The sequence below is a fragment of the Misgurnus anguillicaudatus genome, chromosome 6 (assembly GCF_027580225.2).
Source record: "Misgurnus anguillicaudatus chromosome 6, ASM2758022v2, whole genome shotgun sequence".
Classification (NCBI taxonomy): Eukaryota; Metazoa; Chordata; class Actinopteri; order Cypriniformes; family Cobitidae; genus Misgurnus; species Misgurnus anguillicaudatus.
This window is the reverse complement of record NC_073342.2, coordinates 1,450,691-1,471,690: the sequence shown is the minus strand read 5'-3', so window position 1 is coordinate 1,471,690 and position 21,000 is coordinate 1,450,691. Positions and strand designations below refer to the sequence as shown.

Genomic DNA, 21,000 nt, shown 5'->3' with positions numbered 1-21,000 from the left:
AAACACTGCATATACAGTATATCGTTTTGTTGTAAAAATACATTAAAATAAAAATAGCCAGGGCTGCACGTATTGGTTAGACTGAATGATGACCTCAAGACTTTGCTGTTCCATTTGTAATATAACTGCAGATGTGTCCTCCTGTCCTCGGGAGTTCGTTCTTCTAAGTCTGAACTTGCAAGTCCGAAATTGGCATTCTTGGTATTGAGAAACGGCCTATGTCCATGTACCAGTGAAGAAAAACACTTTTGAAATTTCCTTGTTTCAGATTCAAGGGCCACTGATTCTTATTCTTCAGTGGTTTTTTGACTTCCCTATTGTCCATCCTGCATATGCTACATGAGAAGTTACATGAGACGTGGAAGTTGTGACTAAAGACTGCATGTAAAGGTTGGAGAAAACTGTGTACTGACATGTAAATGTGCTGCAAAGGACGCTGAAATTGTAGTAGGGTTGTTGGTGAACAGGTGTACAAAGTCAAGATGGTCTGACAATTAGAGGTATGAGAGCTCATTCTTGGTTGAAATATTAATTTACTAAAAGTGCCTCTTAACATAAGTTAATGCACACGAAGAAACAATGAACAAATGTATTTACATTAACACTGATTAAAAAAGTAAAAAAAATCAGTGTTATTCTTACTTGACTAATGTTAATGAAAAAGATTTTATATTACCTGTTGTGAAGTGTTACCACATACAAAATACAATCCTCAAAACAATAATCTCATATAATGTAAGTAAGCAAAGTTGCTAAAAGTTCAATACAAAATGTCTAAACTAAACAATTCCCAAAACACTTAAAACCAGCGTATGACTCAATCTCTTAGCTACTCGGGCTTCTGATTTCCTCTTTGTTCCTTCCAGTGTATTTATTGTATGTCACTTTGATCTTTTCTCGTTCTCATTCTTATTGCTGCTGGATTTTCTCTGTTGGCTTATCAAGATTGATGTTAATAAACTCTGAAGTTATGCGCTGAGATTTTTTTCAGTGTTCATGAGCGTGGTCATCTCCTGCTTTTGAGTGAATGATGCTGATCTACCGTTTTTGTCACTGCTGCTCTTTTTTGTGATAATCAAAGTTCTTTTTTTACCACACCATCTGTAGAAAGAAAAAAGACGCACATTTACTAAAGCCCATTAACAACTTTGACATGTAAGAACTATTTTCATATAACATTTTTCAAGAGTTATCATTAATTGCCTGAAGGTATCAGATAAGGCTACTTTAAATATGTCTGTGCTACAGACATATTTAAAGTAACCTAATTTAGTCACCAGACATCTCCATTTACACAGGAAGTCCAGATTTCAAATTGACAATTTTAAAAAACTTTTTGTATCTCTTTCAACAATTGTGATCATTGACATCTATCAATTAAATGAACTATTATTTCATCTATGAAAGAGACATGATGCTGAGAAGAGTTGCCAAAAACAATACATTTCATGTGCTTACTGTTGCCTTCTGTTGGCCTAGAAATGGACAAATGAAAACAAACTTCCAAAAAGATGGAAATATAAACACACACAAATTCTCACTTTCTCAAATTCTCACTGAACACAAACATTTTTATAAAAGTATACCATTTCTTTATTTGCTTACAAACTCCAAACCAAAGATCTATCATTAAGTTGCTGTATCCACATGACTCCAGTGGGCATTATTCTCTTCATCAAAACCCAAATGTCTCCCAGTAAGCAAGCCAACATGCCAACAGCGGTAATGAATCACAATTACACTTAACACAAAATGGACACCGAAATACTTCATCAGCATCCGACACAAGTCAGTATGTATATTTTGCTGTTTTTAAAGATTACAACCTACTTTCCTACAACCCGATGATTGATACAGGGATATGTAATAATTATTAGGCCATGCATTTAAAATTATTTTGTCAAACTAAATCATAATTTAACTAGTATGCATGTTTTTGCATTTTGAGACAAAACAAAAGGGTACTGATATATTTTAAGATATATCAGTGAAAGTTGTTTTCAGTTTGGGCAGCTCTTACATTTATTTTAGTCTAGGACTAGTCTAATCCCTGTCCGGGAAACCACCCATATGAAAATTAAATTAAATCAAATTAGAATAATATGCATTTTCAACATAATGCAACACTATTAGCAGCGTGACACTTCAGGGTGTGTTACAGTACTTAATAACCTGTAGATTTATTAGTACTGTAACACATGAAATGAGAAACACCAACGCTGACCACTTTACGAATTTACTCATCATGGTCAAAAACATCTTTCAGGACCTACACGTGCAACACGGTGGCGAAATAATGTGATATTTGTCAGTTTTGTCAAGGGTGCTAAAGATGCTGTCATAGTTTGGAATGCAAATGTAATCAGGGCTCGGAGAAAATCACTCTGTTACTTGTACTTCGTCCTGCATTACTTTGGCCCAGTTCTCCCCTACTATTTTACTATTATTTTTGACATGCAGGGTACTGGTTTTATACCTCAACATGTTATAACTGCAAAACTATACCCCATTATATAATTTCATAATGACTCTACATGTATTTTTTTTATTGAATTAATTAAACTGAAAAGTAACTTGCATTACTTAAAAAACCCTTAAATATTAACGTGTACATTTATAAAGGTATGTGTTACTTTACTTGTTACTTCAGAAAAGTAATAATATTACGTGATGCACATTACCCCACAACACTGCTCAGGTCACAGTGCTTCACTCAAATCTCTCCCTCTTCGCTCACATACACTGGTCGCTTTAAGACCTAATACATGCATGCATTATATACTGTTATACATCTGTTTTATTTCTCAGCTGTTTACGTTCACTTAAGACATAACAGGGCAAATTTATAATGTTACTCATTTTTACCTCATTTCATAGGAAATGCAACATGTTAACAATAATTAAATTCATTAATTGTGCATAGCCTGAAATACAGATTTCTGGTTGTGCACTTTGGATATGTGGCATCCAAACAATGCATGCAAACTGTCCCGAGCGTCGTTTATGCTGTCTATGGACCAACCATCGGCCATTTCTCAAAGTGTCTGTGATTTTTATGTTAAAAAATTAGGTCAATGTGCATGTAGCAGTTGCTGTTAACTTGAGAGTAAGAATGTGCTGCCAGCAGATTTCTACTTATACCTCTGGTTAAGAATCACTTGTACACTGAAATCCTGTGGTGTTAAAGGTTAATTTCAAGATAAAAATCCATTAAAACTATTGCTGTTTCATGGCCTGTAATACCATTTCATGTATTTGTGTTTCTATTGTAGGTTTTAGTAAATATAAAATGTACCTTTTTCTGGTTGCTACCAGAGCACATACAAGCAGAATGAGTAGAACAGCCAAAATTACAATTAAAATGACCAGCCAATCTGTAAAATAAAAAATGACATTTTCAGATCAGTTAATAATTAATGCAGTTGTGGAAGTAGTGAGTACAATAAAATGTTCAGTAAAATGTAAAGTAAAAGAAGTAAGCCACTAAAATAAATGTGACTTGATTCGTTGCCTTCACCTGAGTTCTTTTTGATGGGTGACTGATGCACATTCGGCTCTGTGGCATCTGTAAAAGTAAAGTAAAATAAAATGTAAAGACAAATGTAAAGTAAAAGAAGTAAGCCACTAAAATAAATGTAACTTGATTCATTGCCTTCACCCGAGTTATTTTTGTTGTCTGACTGAGGCCCATTTGGCCTTGTGGCATCTGTATCAGGCTTTACAGGTGTAGACTGTGGATGTTCTGTTTCATCAGTCTCATTATTCTCTGTAAAACCCTGTGAGGTGTTTACAGACGCAGAACCATTAGTGGTCCAATAGACTGCAGTAGTCGACTCAGATGTTGTTGCGTTCTCCAGATGTGTAACTTCAGTTGCGTTTTCATGGTCGGTCCTTTCAACACTCGATTGGTCTTCTGTGAAATGAGAGTTTTTTCAGAATAGATTGTATGTGCATGTCAAACATACCGTGGTGGCCAAAAATATTTGCACCGCTGGTAAATATGAGCAAAGAAAGCTGTGAAAATTACTGTACAATGTTTCTTCTTTAAGCTATAATTTAAATCACTAAAATATGTCTCGTTGAATTAAAAAAATTGAAAGTGAAGGGGAAATTACATTATGAAATAAATGTATTTTTTTTCTCAAATATACACTGGACACAATTATTGGCCCCCCTTTATTTAATCTCTATGCTACCTCCATTTGCAAGGATAAAAGCTTACAGTCTTGTATTATAATGTCTGATGAGGTTGAATTGATCTTAGATTATTTCTCCAAACCCTACATATATTGCTGCTTTTTCCTCTGTATGGTTCAGGTCAGGGAACTGGGATGGCTATAGCAGAACCTTGATGTTCTGCTCAGTGACCCATTTTTTGTTGTTTTTGATGTTTGTTTGTAACCAATGTCTTGGTAAAAGATTTAACCATGACCCATTATAAGATTTCTAGCAGAGTTAGTCAAATTTTGACTTTTCTATCTTTTGGTATTTTATATAATCCATGAAGCCATGTATCTTAATAAGATGTCTAGGGCCTCTGTGCCCGGTTGCATGAAGCACCTTAAGTGTAATTTTCCCTTAAGTTCATCCTTATGTTTTCCTTAGATTTAAGGGTGTTGCAGACAAAAAGTCTTAAGTGTAACCTATTTTGCTCATAAAAATCTGTAAGGGTACCATTAATTGTGTCCAGTGTGTTTTAGATAAAAATATTTATTTTAGATTGTAAAACCCCCTCAACACTGAAAAAAAATATTCATTCAATTTACTCCATTTTTTTAAGGTAAGTGGTTGCAATCAATTTATTTAAGCTACATTTAAACAAAAGTTTTTTTGTTTTATTTTGCCTTTCTAATTTTTTAGTTTAAATGTAGCTTAAATAAATTGATTGCAACCACTTACCTTAAAAAATTGAGTAAATTGAATGAATCATTTTTTTCAGTGAATGAAACATATTATTGTGTTTTTTATTATTTTTTTAAGCTTAAAAGAAGAAATGTAGATTCTCTTTCACAGCTTTCTTTACTCATGTTTACTGTGGGTGCCAATATTTTTGCCACATGTATGTCAAATTCTAGTAATTGCTAAAATGAATTATTTAAACATTAAATATGTTTTAGCTTTCTGTCAGTAAAAAAATAGTAGTGCTTGTAGTTCATGGTGCTATAGCAAGGTTTAATTCCCAGTGAATGTACCGTAAGTACTGCATAATGCATAGCTTGATCGTAATATAAGTCCCTTTGTATAAATCTTTTGACATAATCAAATATCTAACAGATACCAATGCTGTTATCTATTTATAGACGGTTTCATCGGACGCATGTGATACACGTCTGGATCCGAACCTTACTTCTGGTTTGGTTTTTTTAATGGTCTGACTAGTTGCTAAACTGATCTCTTGAACAAATAACTCGTCGAAAATAACAAATGTTTTGGTTTCCTATGTAATCTATGTGTTGTTTTTTGCTTGTTATATAAATAAATTACGTTTAAAGAACTTTGTTGTTATTTATTCTTAGCGGAGTTTACCGGAAGTTACGTGCGGACCGCGACAGCCACTTGTTTATGTTGTTACTGCTGAAACGGTCTATATACTACATTTCTATATTCCCCTATCAACACCTGCACCTGAAAAAATAAATATTGAATTATAAATTATATTTAAAAAAAACACTCATAATAACAAACCATCCATGACATCTGAGCTCGATTTTCAAAAACTTGCTAGATGTGAACTATAAATGTTATTGTGAAATAACATACCTGCAGATGCAGAGTCACCATCTGATGTATTTAAACTCTTAGATCCAGGTAAATAAATCCCAGACCTAGCTGAACAGTTTTTTCCTGACAAATCTGTAAATAAAACTGGTTTCATTAATAAAATGTTAACTGAACATTTACAAGGTTCATCACATGCTTAGTCACACAAATCAGACCGTTTTCATCGTAACAGAAGGCGTCAGCATGATGAGTTTTCTCCCAAGTCATAATGCCGATTTGGTTGCCGGCGCAGATTTGATGTGGCTTGTGACGGAGGATCACCGGCTGACTGTTATTTATCCAGCCGTACCTACAGAGAAAAGTTTTAAACATGACAATAAAATCAATGCTCACAATATACTGTACATGATAATACTAAATAAAAAGGCTCTAGATATGTTTGGGTGGACTTGTAGATGAATAACTAATGTCTAACCTGCACGTCTGCAGTCCTGCATTATAAGCTCTCTGCAGCTGGTCCATTGGTGCTATCGTAGCTGATAGGTGTTCACACAACCTCTTGGCATCTTCATACGTCAGATTGTAGCGAGCTCTTCCCTCCACATGAAACACTCCCATATAACTGCAGCTACGTGACTTCACTACCGGAAGATAAACATATTAACAATAATGCTTTTCTATGATAATAATAATATAATTATAACCTTTGTTTTTTATAGTGCCTTTAAATGTACATCTCAAAGCGCTGTACAGAAACAATTAAAACAACAAAGATACAGCACACAAACAGATTAAAATTAAAGAGACACACTGTAAAATAAACAGAAAAAGGCAATAAATCAATTAAAAGCTAACCTACAGAAATCAGTTTTAAGCTAAGATTTAAAAATACCAAGAGCTTGCCCAATGTCAATTGGTAAAGAAATCCAAAGTTTTGGAGCTTATGAAGAAAAAGCCCAGTCCCCCATCAATCTTAGACAAGTTGAGAGAACAATTAGAAGACCAGAAGATTTCAGAAGATCACAGTTTGAAGTATATGGAATTAAAAGCTTGGTTAAATATTGAGGTCCCAACCCATGACTTGTAACAATAAACCACATACAGTGGGGCAAAAAAGCACCTAGTCAACCACCAATTGTGCAAGTTCTCCCACTTGGAAAGATGAGGGAGGCCTGTAGTTTTCGTCATGGGTGCGCTTCAGCTGTGAGAGACAAAGTGAGGAAAAAGGTCCAGAAAATCACATTGTCTGATTTTTTAGGAATTTATTTGCAATTTATGGTGGAAAATAAGTATTTGGTCAATAACAAAAAAGCAAGATTTCTTTCTCTCACAGACCTGTAACTTTTTCTTTAAGAGGATCCTCTGTCCTCCACTTGTTACCTGTATTAATGGCACCTGTTTGAACTTGTTAGCAGTATAAAAGACACCTGTCCACAACCTAAAACAGTCAGAATGCAAACTCAACTATGGCCAAGACCAAAGAGCTGTCAAAGGACACCAGAAACAAAATTGTAGACCTGCACCAGGCTGGGAAGACTGAATCTGCAATAGGTAAGCAGCTTGGTGTGAAGAAATCAACTGTGAGAGCAATTATTGGAAAATGAAAGACATACAAGAACACTGATAATGTCCCTCGATCTGGGGCTCCACGCAAGATCTCATCCCGTAGGGTAAAAATTATCACCAGAATGGTGAGCAAAAATCCCAGAACCACATGGGGGAACCTAGTGAATGACCTGCAGAGAGCTGGGACCAAAGTAACAAAGGCTACCATCAGTAACACACTATGCAGCCAGGGACTCAATTCCTGCAGTGCCAGATGTGTCCACCTGCTTAAGCCAGTACATGTTCGGACCCGTCTGAAGTTTGCTAGAGAGCATTTGGATGATCCAGAAGAAGAGTGGGAGAATGTCATATGGTCAGATGAAACCAAAACATAACTTTTAGGTAGAAACTCAACTTCTTGTGTTTGGAGGAGAAAGATGCTGAGTTGCATCCAAAGAACTCCATACCTACTGTGAAGCATTGGGGTGGAAACCTCATGCTTTGGGTCTGTTTTTCTGCAAAGGGACCAGGACAACTGATCCGAGTTAAGGAAAGAATGAATGGGGCCATGTATCGTGAGATTTTGACTCAAAACCTCCTTTCGTCAGCAAGGGCATTGAAGATGAAACGTGGCTGGATCTTTCAGTATGGCAGTGATCCCAAACATACCGCCCGGGCAAAGAAGGAGTGGTTTTGTAAGAATAATTTCAAGGTCCTGGAGTGGCCTAGCCAGTCTCCAGATCTCAACCCCATAGAAAATCTTTGGAGGGAGTTGAAATTCCGTGTTGCCCAGCGACAGCCCCAAAACATCACTGCTCTAGAGGAGATCTGCATGGAGGACTGGGCCAAACTACCAGCAACAATATGTAAAAACCTTGTGGAGACTTACAGAAAACGTTTGATCTCTGTCATTGCCAACGAAGGGTATATAACAAAGTATTGACATAAACTTTTGTTATTGACCAAATACTTATTTTTCACCATAATTTACAAATAAATTCTTAAAAAATCAGACAATGTGATTTTCTGGATTTTTTTCTCATTTTGTCTCTCGTGGTTGACGTGTGCCTTTGACGGGAGTTGCAGGCCTCTCTCATCTTTTTGGGTGTGAGAACTTGGGCAATTGGTGGCTGACTAGATACTTTTTTGCCCCACTGTATAACCATAAAACAGTGAGAGAAACTGTTGATTTGTTAACAAAGTGGGCAACATGGGCGAGTTTACTGGAACTGTCCAGCCCCTTCAGATCAAGATAAATGTGAACAGAGATTGTAATCATAAAATATGCTATTTAGAAATGACATCTGCCAAGGTCTGGTTTCACAGTCAAGGCCTAGCTAAAGCCAGGACTATGCCTTAGTAACATTAAGATGTTTACGCACTAACATATCTTAGATAAATACGTTACTAATGTGTATCTTGAGACATATCAATGCCGCTGTCACATTTTAAGATCTGTCAGTGCACGTTATTTTCAGGACTCACAAGAACAAACCCTTAGTGTCATTACACACCGCAGTGTTTTTATCAGGGAAGGAGGTTACATGAGGAACTCAGATGCAAACGCTTCTAGAAGCCACAGAATATTAACCGAATGCTCTCGTCACAATTCTCTTGATGGTAGATACTACAGTATACGTTCATAAAAAACTTTTGCTGCAAAGTTCAGTTCTGCTTAATCACAGCCTTAGTCCATTCAAAAACATGTTGGCAGAATCCATTAAAGGTCACATTCTTTCTGATCCCCATTTTGTAAACCCTTGTTAGTGTGTAATGTTGCTATAGTAGCATAAATCAGTGTTTCTCAAACTAGGGCCGCGAGATGGTGGCAGGGGGGGCCCAGTTTTATGACATTTTATAAAATAAAAACAATTTATCATAAATTCTGTGCAATTAAACCCTAAAAAAATAAGGCTATTAACCAACAACACTACTTTGTATCATTCAATATGTTTTGCTTAATTAAAAGTTGAGTTTTAGAAAAAAAAATTTGTCATACGAAGGAATGTGCCATACGCAAGGGGGACCGCGCGCTGAAAAAGTTTGAGAACCACCGGCATAAATAATAGTTGTAAAATGATGAAGCTCAAAGTTCACTGCCAGGCGATATATTTTCTTTAAAAGAATTTGCCTTTCAAAGCCTACAGCGAACGGCCGGTTTGGACTACAGCCCTCTACTTCCTGCTTTAATGACGTCAGTCAAACAGTTTTTTGATTAAACTCCACCCACAGAAATCCATCAGTCACCAGATAAGCTAACGGCAAGCTAAGATGCTCACAACACACTAAACAAACTACACAATAAGAACTGATTACGTATTTCTGAAGGAGGGATTTCATAGAACAAGGAAGACATCAGACCGTTTTGAGGACAGTGAAAACAAGAGCTAAACAGATTAAATAAATTACAAAAATACAGCGTTTTTTTACACGTGAAACAGGAACACATGGTATATTGCGCACGGTAAACACAATCAAAGCTTCAAAAACACAGAAAGAATGGAACCTTTAAGAATCTGATAAAAACTGCTCATTTACAAGAAAACATGTTAGACGCACTTACATGGCTTTTGGTTCTGGGCTGCGTTCTCCGAAACTGCCTTAACGCTACGTCGTTCTTAAGTTGTACCTTAAGCTGTACCTTATTGTTTCCCGAAACGTTCTTAGTTACGTATCACTTCTGTAAGTCGATCGTTCGGAAGGTTGGTCTGGAGCACTCTTAGCTATACCTTATCCCACATGACTCCACTAGGGGCCATCACTTTCATAAAAGCTTACATTGCAGTCTATATAACTAATTATTTGTAAAAAAAAAAAAAAAAGATGCAATACACTCTGCGTCAAATATTTTTATATTTAAAGAATAAAACATTCACATAATTAGACATCATTACATTGATGGTTGTTAGATTTCTAATTATGTTTTTAAAAGGGACATCAGCTGTGAACTATTAAATGCTACATGATTAAGAAACTATTTGGTGAAACTGCAGCTATACAGCGAATCCTACTATTTCATTTGTGCATTTCATATCCGTTAAATCTTAGTCTACCGGCAAGTATTTTAGCTGCATAAATAAATCGGGTAAAATAAAAAAACTAATTAGGATTGTTAATGTTAATTCGACTTTGCATCAAATTTTTTTAATGTTTTATAACTTTGAGGCAACTGCATATTCTTTATAAACATTCAAAATAAACTGCACACTTGCTTGTATAGTCTCCTAAGGTCAACACAATTTCCACATTAAAACCAATCAAAGCTAAAATCTAAAGTAATCATAATATATATTTATATAGGCTATTATATAATATTTAATGTGTTATATTTGAGGTAGACAGACAGGCTCCAGAAATGCGTCCATTAAGCTTTATCCGCATTTTAACGATGCTGCTTGCGCATCCACTGTCCAAGCACAATAAACGCGTGAACTAATGAACAACAACAGTTTGTTTTTATATATTTTAAGTGTAATGCACAACCAAGTACTTGCACGGCCCACTTTATTTCCCTGTGCAACGAACGCACTTATTGGGAACCCCTAATATAAATGATCCTTTCAAGTGAAGGCATAGCGGATGAATTGGAGCAGTTTAAATATGATACGTTTGAAAATAAAGTTGCGGGTTTTGCACGGGTTTGATATAAAATATAGAAGGTTGAATTTAGTTGTTTGCAATTTGAAATATTTTTACCAGATATTCCTAATAAATTTAACTTGAACTATTTCGAAAATGTTTCTTTAATAAAGAACACCGCTATCTCAACGCAAAAAAACCTATTACATGTAGTGAATAATTGATTGTCGAGCAATCGATATCAACCTATTCAGCACCTCCGCATGGCCAGCACCCGCTAAGGTCGAACGTAAGAAGGTTTACCTTAAGCAACAGCCTAAGGTATAGGTCGGAGAACACACGTAGGAAAGGTATACCTGTAGTTAAGGTGTACCTTTTGAGTCTTCGTTGCGCGCTAAGAGACAACGTTATCGGAGAACGCAGCCCTGAGCTGTTCATATGTAACTGGAACATTTTAGATAGATATTCTCATATTTATGTATTTTGCTCTTTTGTCAAAAGTGTTATTCTGGCAAACTACTCAGAGTATTTCAGTACTTTCTAAACTGTAGATTACTATTTTACTATTGATTAGCTTTGATTTAGCTTTTGTTTCTGATGGTTATCACACTCAATAGTTGTTTATAATAAGAATATGGCTTGCAACTGCAATTAAACTTAGTCATGCAATGACAAAAGACAAAAAAAACTTTATTGCAGACTTTATAATTAGTCTGCAATCTGAATCGCCAACATTTACATGCATATTTTACATTACACTCCTGTAGAAGACAAATGAAGTTCAAATGAAGTGAAAAAGCATTAATGAGCACTCTATAGAAGTACTGTATTTGTCACAGGAAGGAAAGACAAGGTGGCGAATCCAAATGAAGAGTTTCGTTTCAAAACGAGATAAATCGATTTTTTAACATTTTTGTCAAAATATGTTTATTATTATGTTATGATGTTATTATTTTGTTTTATGGTGCTACTTAGCTGTATTTTTTAAACAAACCAGCTGCAGTTGCATTAATATTAATTGGAATGCACAACCAAAAAAAGAGATTTCTGAACAATTATAAAAACAGTGGTTATCTCGTTTTGCAACAAAACTCTTCAAATGCAGCTTAGAGTTTTATTAAAAATCCAAATAGGGCAGGCACATGGGCAGCAAACATTAACAACAACTGATAAACATGCAATGAACAGACAGGGTATTTAAACATTACAAGAACCAATCACAAAGCAGAGACAATGAATCACTATGACAGCAAACAAGGAGAGAGTGGGGAATCAGTCAATGTCCATAGCAACAAACAAGGGGGACGAGCAACAAAAGAACAAGGCACACTAAAAAAGGGTAGACTTAGGCTCTGTTTACACGTACATGCACTCTAAAAAAATAATCCGTAAAAAAACGGATAATGTCCTGGCAGAAAATTACCGGTACCTTTTCCGTTATGTTTACAGACATTTCCGTTTATTCAAAAACTGAACATTCTGTAGATTTATAGAACATTGTCCGTAGATTTACAGAACATTTTCCGTAGTCTTTAGGGACACTTCAATCTGCCTATGAAACGCAACAATGGTGACAATCAATTTCATCATTTCATAGTTAAATGTTAGGCAGCATAACATAAAAACAACCAAGTTTATGACATCATAGAAAAATTATCTTTCCTCAAGCAACAAACAAGTTGTGATTGCTATAAGCAAAAACACTGTTGTAATGTTAAAAGAGAAGAGTCAGTTCTGGAAGGTCTAGGGACAAAAGCCTAACTAAAGGGAACACTAATCACCATAGTGGTGACTTCAAATGAATCTAAAACAAACACAAACTGGAGATTTAATGTGATAAATTTTGTGGTAAATATCCATTTGACTTACACGTCACGTCAGAAAGAAGATTTGTCTACTAAATCACATGTGTGGATGTTGGAATAGTTTAACACTTGTATCTTGTTCTGACAGCATTTGGTTAGAAGTTAAACATCATCCATGTTAGAAAATAACTCTGCAAGCAAGTTGTAGTTTTAGGTTTCAAACAGAGATGGTGATAGAGAGGCAAAAGTGAATGATTGCAGCAGGGGTTATTGCACCCATAATGCAACATGTTATTAAAAAAAAAACGGATAAATGCCTGTAAAACATAAATACGGAAAATTCCTTCATATTTACACAGTACTTTGTCCGTTTTTTTACGGAATTTTTTTAGAGTGTGGTTATTTTTAAAAACTGAGAGATTTACCTTCGTTTGTGCCCCTCGTTTACACGCAAACGGAGAACTCGCCTCTGAAACCGATTGTTTCTAAAAACTCCAGCCAGAGTGGAGATCTTGAAAATCTTCGGTTGCACGGTTGCATGTAAAGTGAGACAAACGGATGTTTAAGCAGGCAACGTCACAGAGTATGCGCCAGATCTGGCACCTACGTCAAAGGTGCGACCCATGTTTACATGTGACTGCTACTCTGAACGCTTCCAAGATCACATTTATGTTCGTGCAAACTCGTTTCGTGTGTTTGTATTTGCAAACTTCAGCTGCTCCATTAGGTCGAGGAGCAAAGACGAGTGCTCGGAGGTCAGCAATTTTACGCGTGTTTGACTTCATGCGGCGCTGCAAGAACCGACAGACGGATGATGTCAAAGTACCGCGAGAGCGATTCAAAATTAGACCTCTACGTGTGATTCCTCAACTCGCTCTCGCGATACTTTGACGTCATCGATCACCTACTGCAACAGCTCTTCCCTCCAACATGAAGAACCAGTTCGCGTCACCACCAGCGCTGCCGGTGATTGGCTTACGTGAGCTTGAGCTTCTCTTGACGGCATATATGCACGGGTACGTGTACATAAACAATTTTCTGAAAACTGACATGTGTGCACGATATTATTTTTGAAACCGGAGAGCTTGAAATGTCCGTTTATGAAAATAGCCGCCCACGTGTAAACATAGCCTTAGACAGGACTTGTGACACTATTCCTAAACCCTTCGGTGACGCATAAAAACTTGAACATTCAAATGAACAAATTAACACATCATGTCAATAGCATTTTTTCTTTTAGAATAATTATTGCTGATCGAATTTTTGAATATTTCACTATTTTTGCACATCCTTAATATAGTTATTTTATAAGAGTATTTTAAAGCATTGTGATAGTCCATAGTCCTGATCTTTAGGATTTGATTTTGAACGTCTTTTTAGTGTTTTGCCCTAAAGTGCAAATCACAACAACAAATTACTAAACAACAACAACAAATTAAAAAACACCACAACAAATAAAAAAACACTACAGCAAATTAAAAAACACTACAACAAATAAAAAAAACAGATGTTGTGTTTTTAATTTTTTTTATTTGTTGTAGTGTTTTTTTAATTTGCTGTAGTGTTTTTTTATTTGTTGTGGTGTTTTTTAATTTGTTGTAGTGTTTTTTTAACTTGCTGTTGTGTTTTTTATTTTGTTATGTTTTTTATTTTGTTGTAGTGTTTTTTAATTTGTAGTTGTGTTTTTAATTTGTTGTAGTGTTTTTTAATTTGTTGTAGTGTTTTTTTAACTTGCTGTTGTGGGGTTTTTTTGTAGTGTTTTTTAATTTGCTGTAGTGTTTTTCAATTTGCTGTAGTGTTTTTAATTTGTTGTTTTTTAATTTGTTGCAGTGTTTTTTAATTTGTTGTGGTGTTTTTTAATTTGTTGTAGTGTTTTTTTATTTGTTGTACGTAGTTTCTTAATTTGTTGTTGTTGTTTAGTAATTTGTTGTTGTGGTTTGCAATTCAGGGCCACCGTACTGACTTAATCTGAGACCCCTTGCATTAATCAACTGGAAAACTTACTGGAGCAATGTATATAAATGCAAAATGATTTAAAATTCAAAGAGACAAGATAGTCTATACACTGTAAAAAATCCAACTTTAAATGTTCATTCAACAAAGAACATTAAGTAACTTGAACAAAGATTTCTTTGTTGAAGGGCGTCAATTGATTATTTTGTGTTCACTGAATGAAAAGAGCATAATCATTCAGCTAACAAATATTGTTTTGTTGACTGGACTTAGATGTATACGTTTTTGTCCAATTCGTTCACCCAACTTGCCAAACTGAGTAATCTGAACAAGCAATTAAAAAAAACAATGGTTGGAATGGTTCCCAGCATGCATTGCGACATGTTCACTTCTTTGGTTTATATTCACTAAAAAAGATGACTGTTTTAATGTTTGCTGTATTTATTTATGTTTTTATGTTGTTAATGTTAGTTATATGTTGTATTTAGAGTAATTTTTAAAGAATTATGTTTGTTCATTGTTACCATGATTGAGAAGTGTGTGTTCAGTGTAGAGGGCAGCACAATGAGTTAGCACACATCATTGTTGCCTCACAGCCAGACAAAGACTTTGTTTATGAGACCTTTCTGTGTACAGTCCAAAACATGTAGATTAGTTAAATTTGGATATACTAAATTACTCTTTACCCAACTTAGTCACTAGTTGAGTAAACATAGACATTTGCTTATTACCTAATCAGTTTAAGTTGGTTCATCTTTTTGGTGTAAGTTGACATTACTCAGTAAATTCAGTTAGGTGAACTACATCATCCAAGAGTTGAGTAAACTCAAAAAAGCTGTGCAGCAAGTTGCCTTGAAAATTTAAGTTAAGTCAACTTTTTATTTTTTACAGTGTACATGACGTTCAAGTTTCCATGGCAATCAGTTACTCACTTTTCATGTCATCATCAAACGCACTAGGAAACATGAGAGGTTTTTCTCTGTCAAAGAAGGATCCTCGGAAGCCAAAATTTCGAGGATGCTACGTCATCGGCATCTGTCGAAGGACTGTTCCAATGTTTAGGATCCTTGGAATTTAAACCAAGGACTGAGTCCTTCTTTCAAAAATATCCCACATACAGGAAAGGATGCATATGTGTATCCTTCGCGCTCTTCATGCTCTCAAATCACCCACAATCCTATGCGCGCAGCACCGAAAGCAGACCTTTTCACTGACTTAATGACGCAATCACGTGCACTAGCCTCTGAAGGAAGTGACATGGAAAAACCAGCCTCTGAAGGAAGTGACATGGAAAAACCAGTCCTCCCAAGGAAGTATCCTTGACATTGAGAAACACCTGAGGTCACATGCCATAGCTAGCATCCGTGGTCTGCACTGTATTCAACATTCATAGAGGTTGCGATGAGTTCAAAGTGTTAAAAAACTCTTTTCACTCTTTTTTTAACGAAAATGTCAAGCAGCGTAAGCATGTGGTATCCGAATTGTGTTGCCCAGTGTTAAGTAATTTATGGGGTGTTCTTTCATTATTGCACTAATTTTAAGTTTTTATATGTTGTCAATAATGAGCAAGAAACAGACACCCTAGGTTTGTCAGATGTGGCTTTTAACACCTGTCTGCTATTGCATTTTTATACATTGTATAAAATCTACGAATACATAAGTGTTTGTAGGATTTTATAAAACGGTTAATTCCAATCCTTGATTCTGATTGGTCAATAGCTGTGCTTTATTCACGATAAAACACGGATAAAACTGCTTCACCTAACGTTTCTATTTATCCCTGCGCCCTTCGCAAAGATTGTGAATGGTTTGTTGTTTTTATTTGAGATTTCATGCATATTACACATTAGAACGTTGTTGTTGACGGTCAGGGACTATTTCTTTCTAGCAGAAGAAATGCTTTTATTGACTTAACTTTATGAAAGTTGCACTAATATATTTTTTTACTTTATTATTGTGTGGTAACCATTTTATAAAAGCAATAGGGTACTCGAGGCAAGTGCTGTATCGTGAATAAGCTGAATCCGCTTCACGTCGTGCCTAACAACGCCCTTCAGTCATTACTTATTCACGACACAGCACAGCCTCTAGTACCTTATTGCTCACGTATATGGGCCAATCATAAAAAAAGTGTAATTAGTAATATATAGAAAAAATATGTAACAAATTAGTATGAAGAACAACTACTCAGCTATCGTTTATAAGCTTGTATATTGGCTGTTTAGTAGTAGGCTACTTAGAAAGCATATATTAATTCCTTATTCTTCATGACCATATTCCGTATCCCATAATCCTACCTAATACCTAACTACAGGGTACTCTCCCAGTGGCAAGCTGTTGTATTTTTAAAGCATATAAAGCAAAAAAATGTATGATTTACACAAGGGTAAAAACAGATATAACACTAGCCATTTCATCCCCCCCAAACTTTTGAAGTGATGCCTACGCATCCCCAAGTAGGCTTTAGAGGACATTGCGCTTCATCGCCCCCTGTTGTTTTAAAGACAGTGGTACAGCACGTCAAGTATAAATGACTAAAGCTCATATGAGGATATTGTAGTAGAGTCTAAAATGGAGGTGACATCAGATTAATTCACTATTAACAATCTGACTTAATTTGCTAAAAAAAATATACGTTTACACTTTTTCCATTTTTAAATATTTCTCAATAGCAGGAAAATATTTCTAATTATATTGATCTTCATTCAGTCATTACAGCATGACATCTATGTAGATAAAACTGTGGAGCAGCTTTTTTCTTTCATTTCTCTCCTACTGTATGATGTGAGACGTTAATGTCTCTATAGAGAAACTGTTCAGTGGAGCACATTTGTTTCTGTGAGTCTGTAGGGATGTGTGTGTGAGGAAATATTAACAGGATGTTATGAGTAAGTTTAGTTAAAACTCACAGGCAGTAAACCAACCGAGCATTTAACACCATTCCCTCAAAACATGCACACACATCCTACATTCACTTTCATTTTCTGAAAATTACCTCAAAATCCCCCGCAGAGGTAAATCAAAGTAAAAGAGAGAGGTGTTAGTTAAAGACAAACAATGTGATAATCACACGTTTCATTTCTTTGCTGTTCTGCAATCTCTCCTATCACTTTATTTTAAAATGAAGTTCAGCCATATGTGAACCGTGATGGTGAACCTCAATGATAGAAACCAAGTTGTTTAAGAAAAGACACAAATTATGCACAAGCACAGATTTGCCCATATCTCTCAGGCAGTTGACAGAGTTGAGAGTTTTGAGCTAACCCGAGAGTTGCCGCTTTGAAGCTCACAACTGGCGGGTTGCGACTGTGGTGCCCTTGCGCATGGCACCTTAACACTACTTTCAGTAATAGCTGCCCACTGCACCGGATGTGCGTGTGTTCATTATTCACTGGATGGGTTAAATGCAGAGATCCACCCAAAGTATGGGTTACCATACATTGGTAAATACCTGGCATCTTGTAATTACACAGTAAGTATATACTGTAAGTGTATGATGTATTACATAACTGTAAAAATCAACATGTACTGTATAGATCATATAGTGATACAGAGAAGTACCATTGCAACCCTCTTTTAACTTCTTACACAAGTCTACACACAGTCTACACTTTATATTTTCAATCAAAATAGTTTTCATACCTGTTGGATTGTCTGAACTGGAGAGGGACAGCAACCCAAAGACGATTCCCGAAAATATCATCCACATCCTGATAGTGTGTGTTTGAATGGAGAGTTAACGACAGGCTTGAAACTTCAGAGCATTAATAGAGAGAGAATGAATGTAGATCAGTGGAGATGATGGTATGTATGGTCACACCCTTCTAAACCTCCCTTCCTTCTTCATAATCCACTCGAATTTAGCTTAGAGTACACTTCCCCTATTCACTTTCTATGTTGTCTGTTGTGTTTATAGAGAGACTCTGTGTATTATATTTACATTAATCAGTATCAGAGTTATTTTTACTCTATTTAAGTACAGTACAGTATATAGATACTTGAAAACTTTATAATATCACACTTTTTTATTCCACTTAATTTTTACACTACAATTTCATTTAATATTCTCTAAAAAATCTAGTGCCCTTTTACTTTATCTCAAGTAAAATAAGTAAAAGTTTTATTTCAGTAAGGAAGTACTAGATTTTTATATATTAAACTAATAAAACTTAAATATAAAACAAAAACTTGTATTTATAAGCTTTTTTATTATAAGCTTTTTTAGTTTATTATTTATTATAAGTGGAGTTAAAAGTATGATAATATGCTTTGTAGTGATGCACGGGTCGGCGTTTTCTCCAACCCGCGGGTCCGGCTTTAATTAAATATTTGGCCCGCCCCGCAACACTGTTTCTATTTTTGCAACCCGCCCATCACCCGCGACCATTAAAATAGACATAGGCATTTGTAATGTAAATAAAAAGAGACGTTATTTCAGCCTAAAAGTGCTTGGAAACAAACAGCCATTAGATTACATCGCCCTGTAAACTGGCAACAACATACACGAATGAGCCATTGATACCAGCATGGTCATATTAATATAGAAATAGGAGAATGATAAACCAGGGGTGTCCAAATCGATTGCAAAGGCAATGCCGGTAGATCGCACATAAGTTAACTGTGTATTCTCATGCTGCTCCATGCCTCCACGAGAAAATTGGTAGCTATTATGAGTAATTGTGAAACACGTAAGTCTTTTTTAGTTGCTGTGCCTTTCTTCTCATATGTGTTTTTATAAATCTTATGCCTGCCCGCTGCAGCTCAGTCGTGTAAACTTCTGAAATTTACAAGGATGCAATCGCATCGTATTCTTGCCTTCATGCATGAGCTGATGCACGTGCCCAGTGTGTGTGCGCGTGCACGCGCGCGAGGGAACGAGGAGAGAGAGAGAGAGGCAGCGTTGTGCTGATATATGCTTCTGATACTATTGTAATTTTCTTTCTAGTTTGTTTCATTAAATCTACGCTATTGCGGAAGTTACGTTGCCATATTGCCATGTAATTTAATCTTATCAAAGAATGTAATAAAATGTAAAAATATATATTCCCAAATATTTAATATATATGCTACAGGGAATTAGATGCAACATATCAGTTTTTTAATTTTGTTTTTAATGACCCGCCCCAACCGCCCCGCATTAAAGTTACAATTTCTTTACCCGCCCCAACCCGACCCGCGGTTACCCGCGGGACCCACGGGTTAAGAGATGACCCGCGCATCACTAATGCTTTGTAATGTAGTGAAGTACATGTTTTCATAGAAAAACACAGATAAAGTACAGCTATTTGAAAAATGTACTTAAGTAGTGTGACGGAGCAGCCCTTCTTTGTCGGATCGGGCAGCATTCCTACACACATATTTCTTCACACACATTCCCTCAGTTTACCCCGCTGAGGCGGTGCGGGTGCACACGTCCGCTTTAGCTCACCAACAGGCATACACGCACACACACACATCCACGTCATTTTCCATCCCCAGACCGTGCTGCCATCGGCAACAAACACTACATACACTTTACTTTTGGGATTGATTTCCTTTTTGGTTGTCTTGTTGTGTCTTATGTGGTGTTTAAACTTACTTTGTCCTGTGTTTGTTGGCGTCTATCCATTCAGTCTTTCAGCTGTGTGTTGCCATCGGCCAGCCAAACTCGAGCGCTTCCCAGCGGCCTGGCTAATTAGAGCCGGTGTCATCTGACGCATGCGCAAAGCAGCTGAAAGATGACGAGTCCATTTTAATGTTTTAAAGGGGTATCATGGAAATGTTTATAATTATATGCAGTTGTGGTGCCGTAAGCAATTTGTAAATCAATCTATTTGTGTAGTTCTTGTTTTTTTTTTGTGACTGTCTTCACCTCAAGCACTGTAAATAAATACTACCTAACTTTTACACCTGCGAGTAGTGCCATCATTTTTCCCAGTTTTTAACCCTCCCCTTCGGGTACGAACCCGGTTTAATTTTAAATTTTGCCTGAAAACAGGCTGGCAAAAGCCTGCTGTTTTACAAGTAGAAAGTAAAAACACTTCACTGCTGTCCACCTCTGGTCAGTATATCACTGACCCTTGGATGTGATTGATAGCCTAGGTACTGTTTGCTTGTACTGATTGAGTATTTCTGAATTGTTTGTATACTAAAATACAAAACCTATCGTTTTGAACACTTTAAACATGACTACATTAAAAAAGAAGCACAGATAAGTTTGGGATGTATTCTGTCTACTGAGGTAAACATCAGCCCTCCCTCACCCCTGCAGAGGATAATCTGGTTTTTGGAGAATGAATGAATGTATTTGGATGAATATTATTGAAAAATGTTTTACAGTATTTTTAGTTGTACTGTAATATATTGAGATTAAAGGTCACCTAATATGAAAAATTCAAGTAAAGGTTTCCCCTAATAT

The 21,000-nt window shown here is 36.0% G+C and overlaps 1 protein-coding gene across 2 annotated transcripts; it reads right to left on the bottom strand.

Annotated features, from left to right (window-relative positions):
- Positions 1–12: 12 nt before the first annotated feature.
- cd44b (CD44 molecule (IN blood group) b) lies at positions 13–20,309 on the bottom strand. Of its 2 annotated transcripts, XM_073868338.1 has the most exons (9): positions 20,182–20,309; positions 18,246–18,357; positions 6,197–6,362; positions 5,937–6,070; positions 5,761–5,853; positions 3,659–3,913; positions 3,518–3,565; positions 3,296–3,374; positions 13–1,101 (listed from the first exon to the last, which is right to left on the bottom strand). In XM_073868338.1, the coding sequence occupies exons 2-9, from the start codon at positions 18,310–18,312 to the stop codon at positions 969–971; spliced, it is 975 nt and encodes a 324-aa protein (XP_073724439.1). In that variant the 5' UTR covers positions 18,313–18,357; positions 20,182–20,309; the 3' UTR covers positions 13–968. The 2 variants fall into 2 exon arrangements, with proteins under 2 accessions (XP_073724439.1, XP_073724440.1); XM_073868339.1 differs by lacking the exon at positions 18,246–18,357 and having other exon boundaries at positions 20,182–20,306.
- Positions 20,310–21,000: the final 691 nt, after the last annotated feature.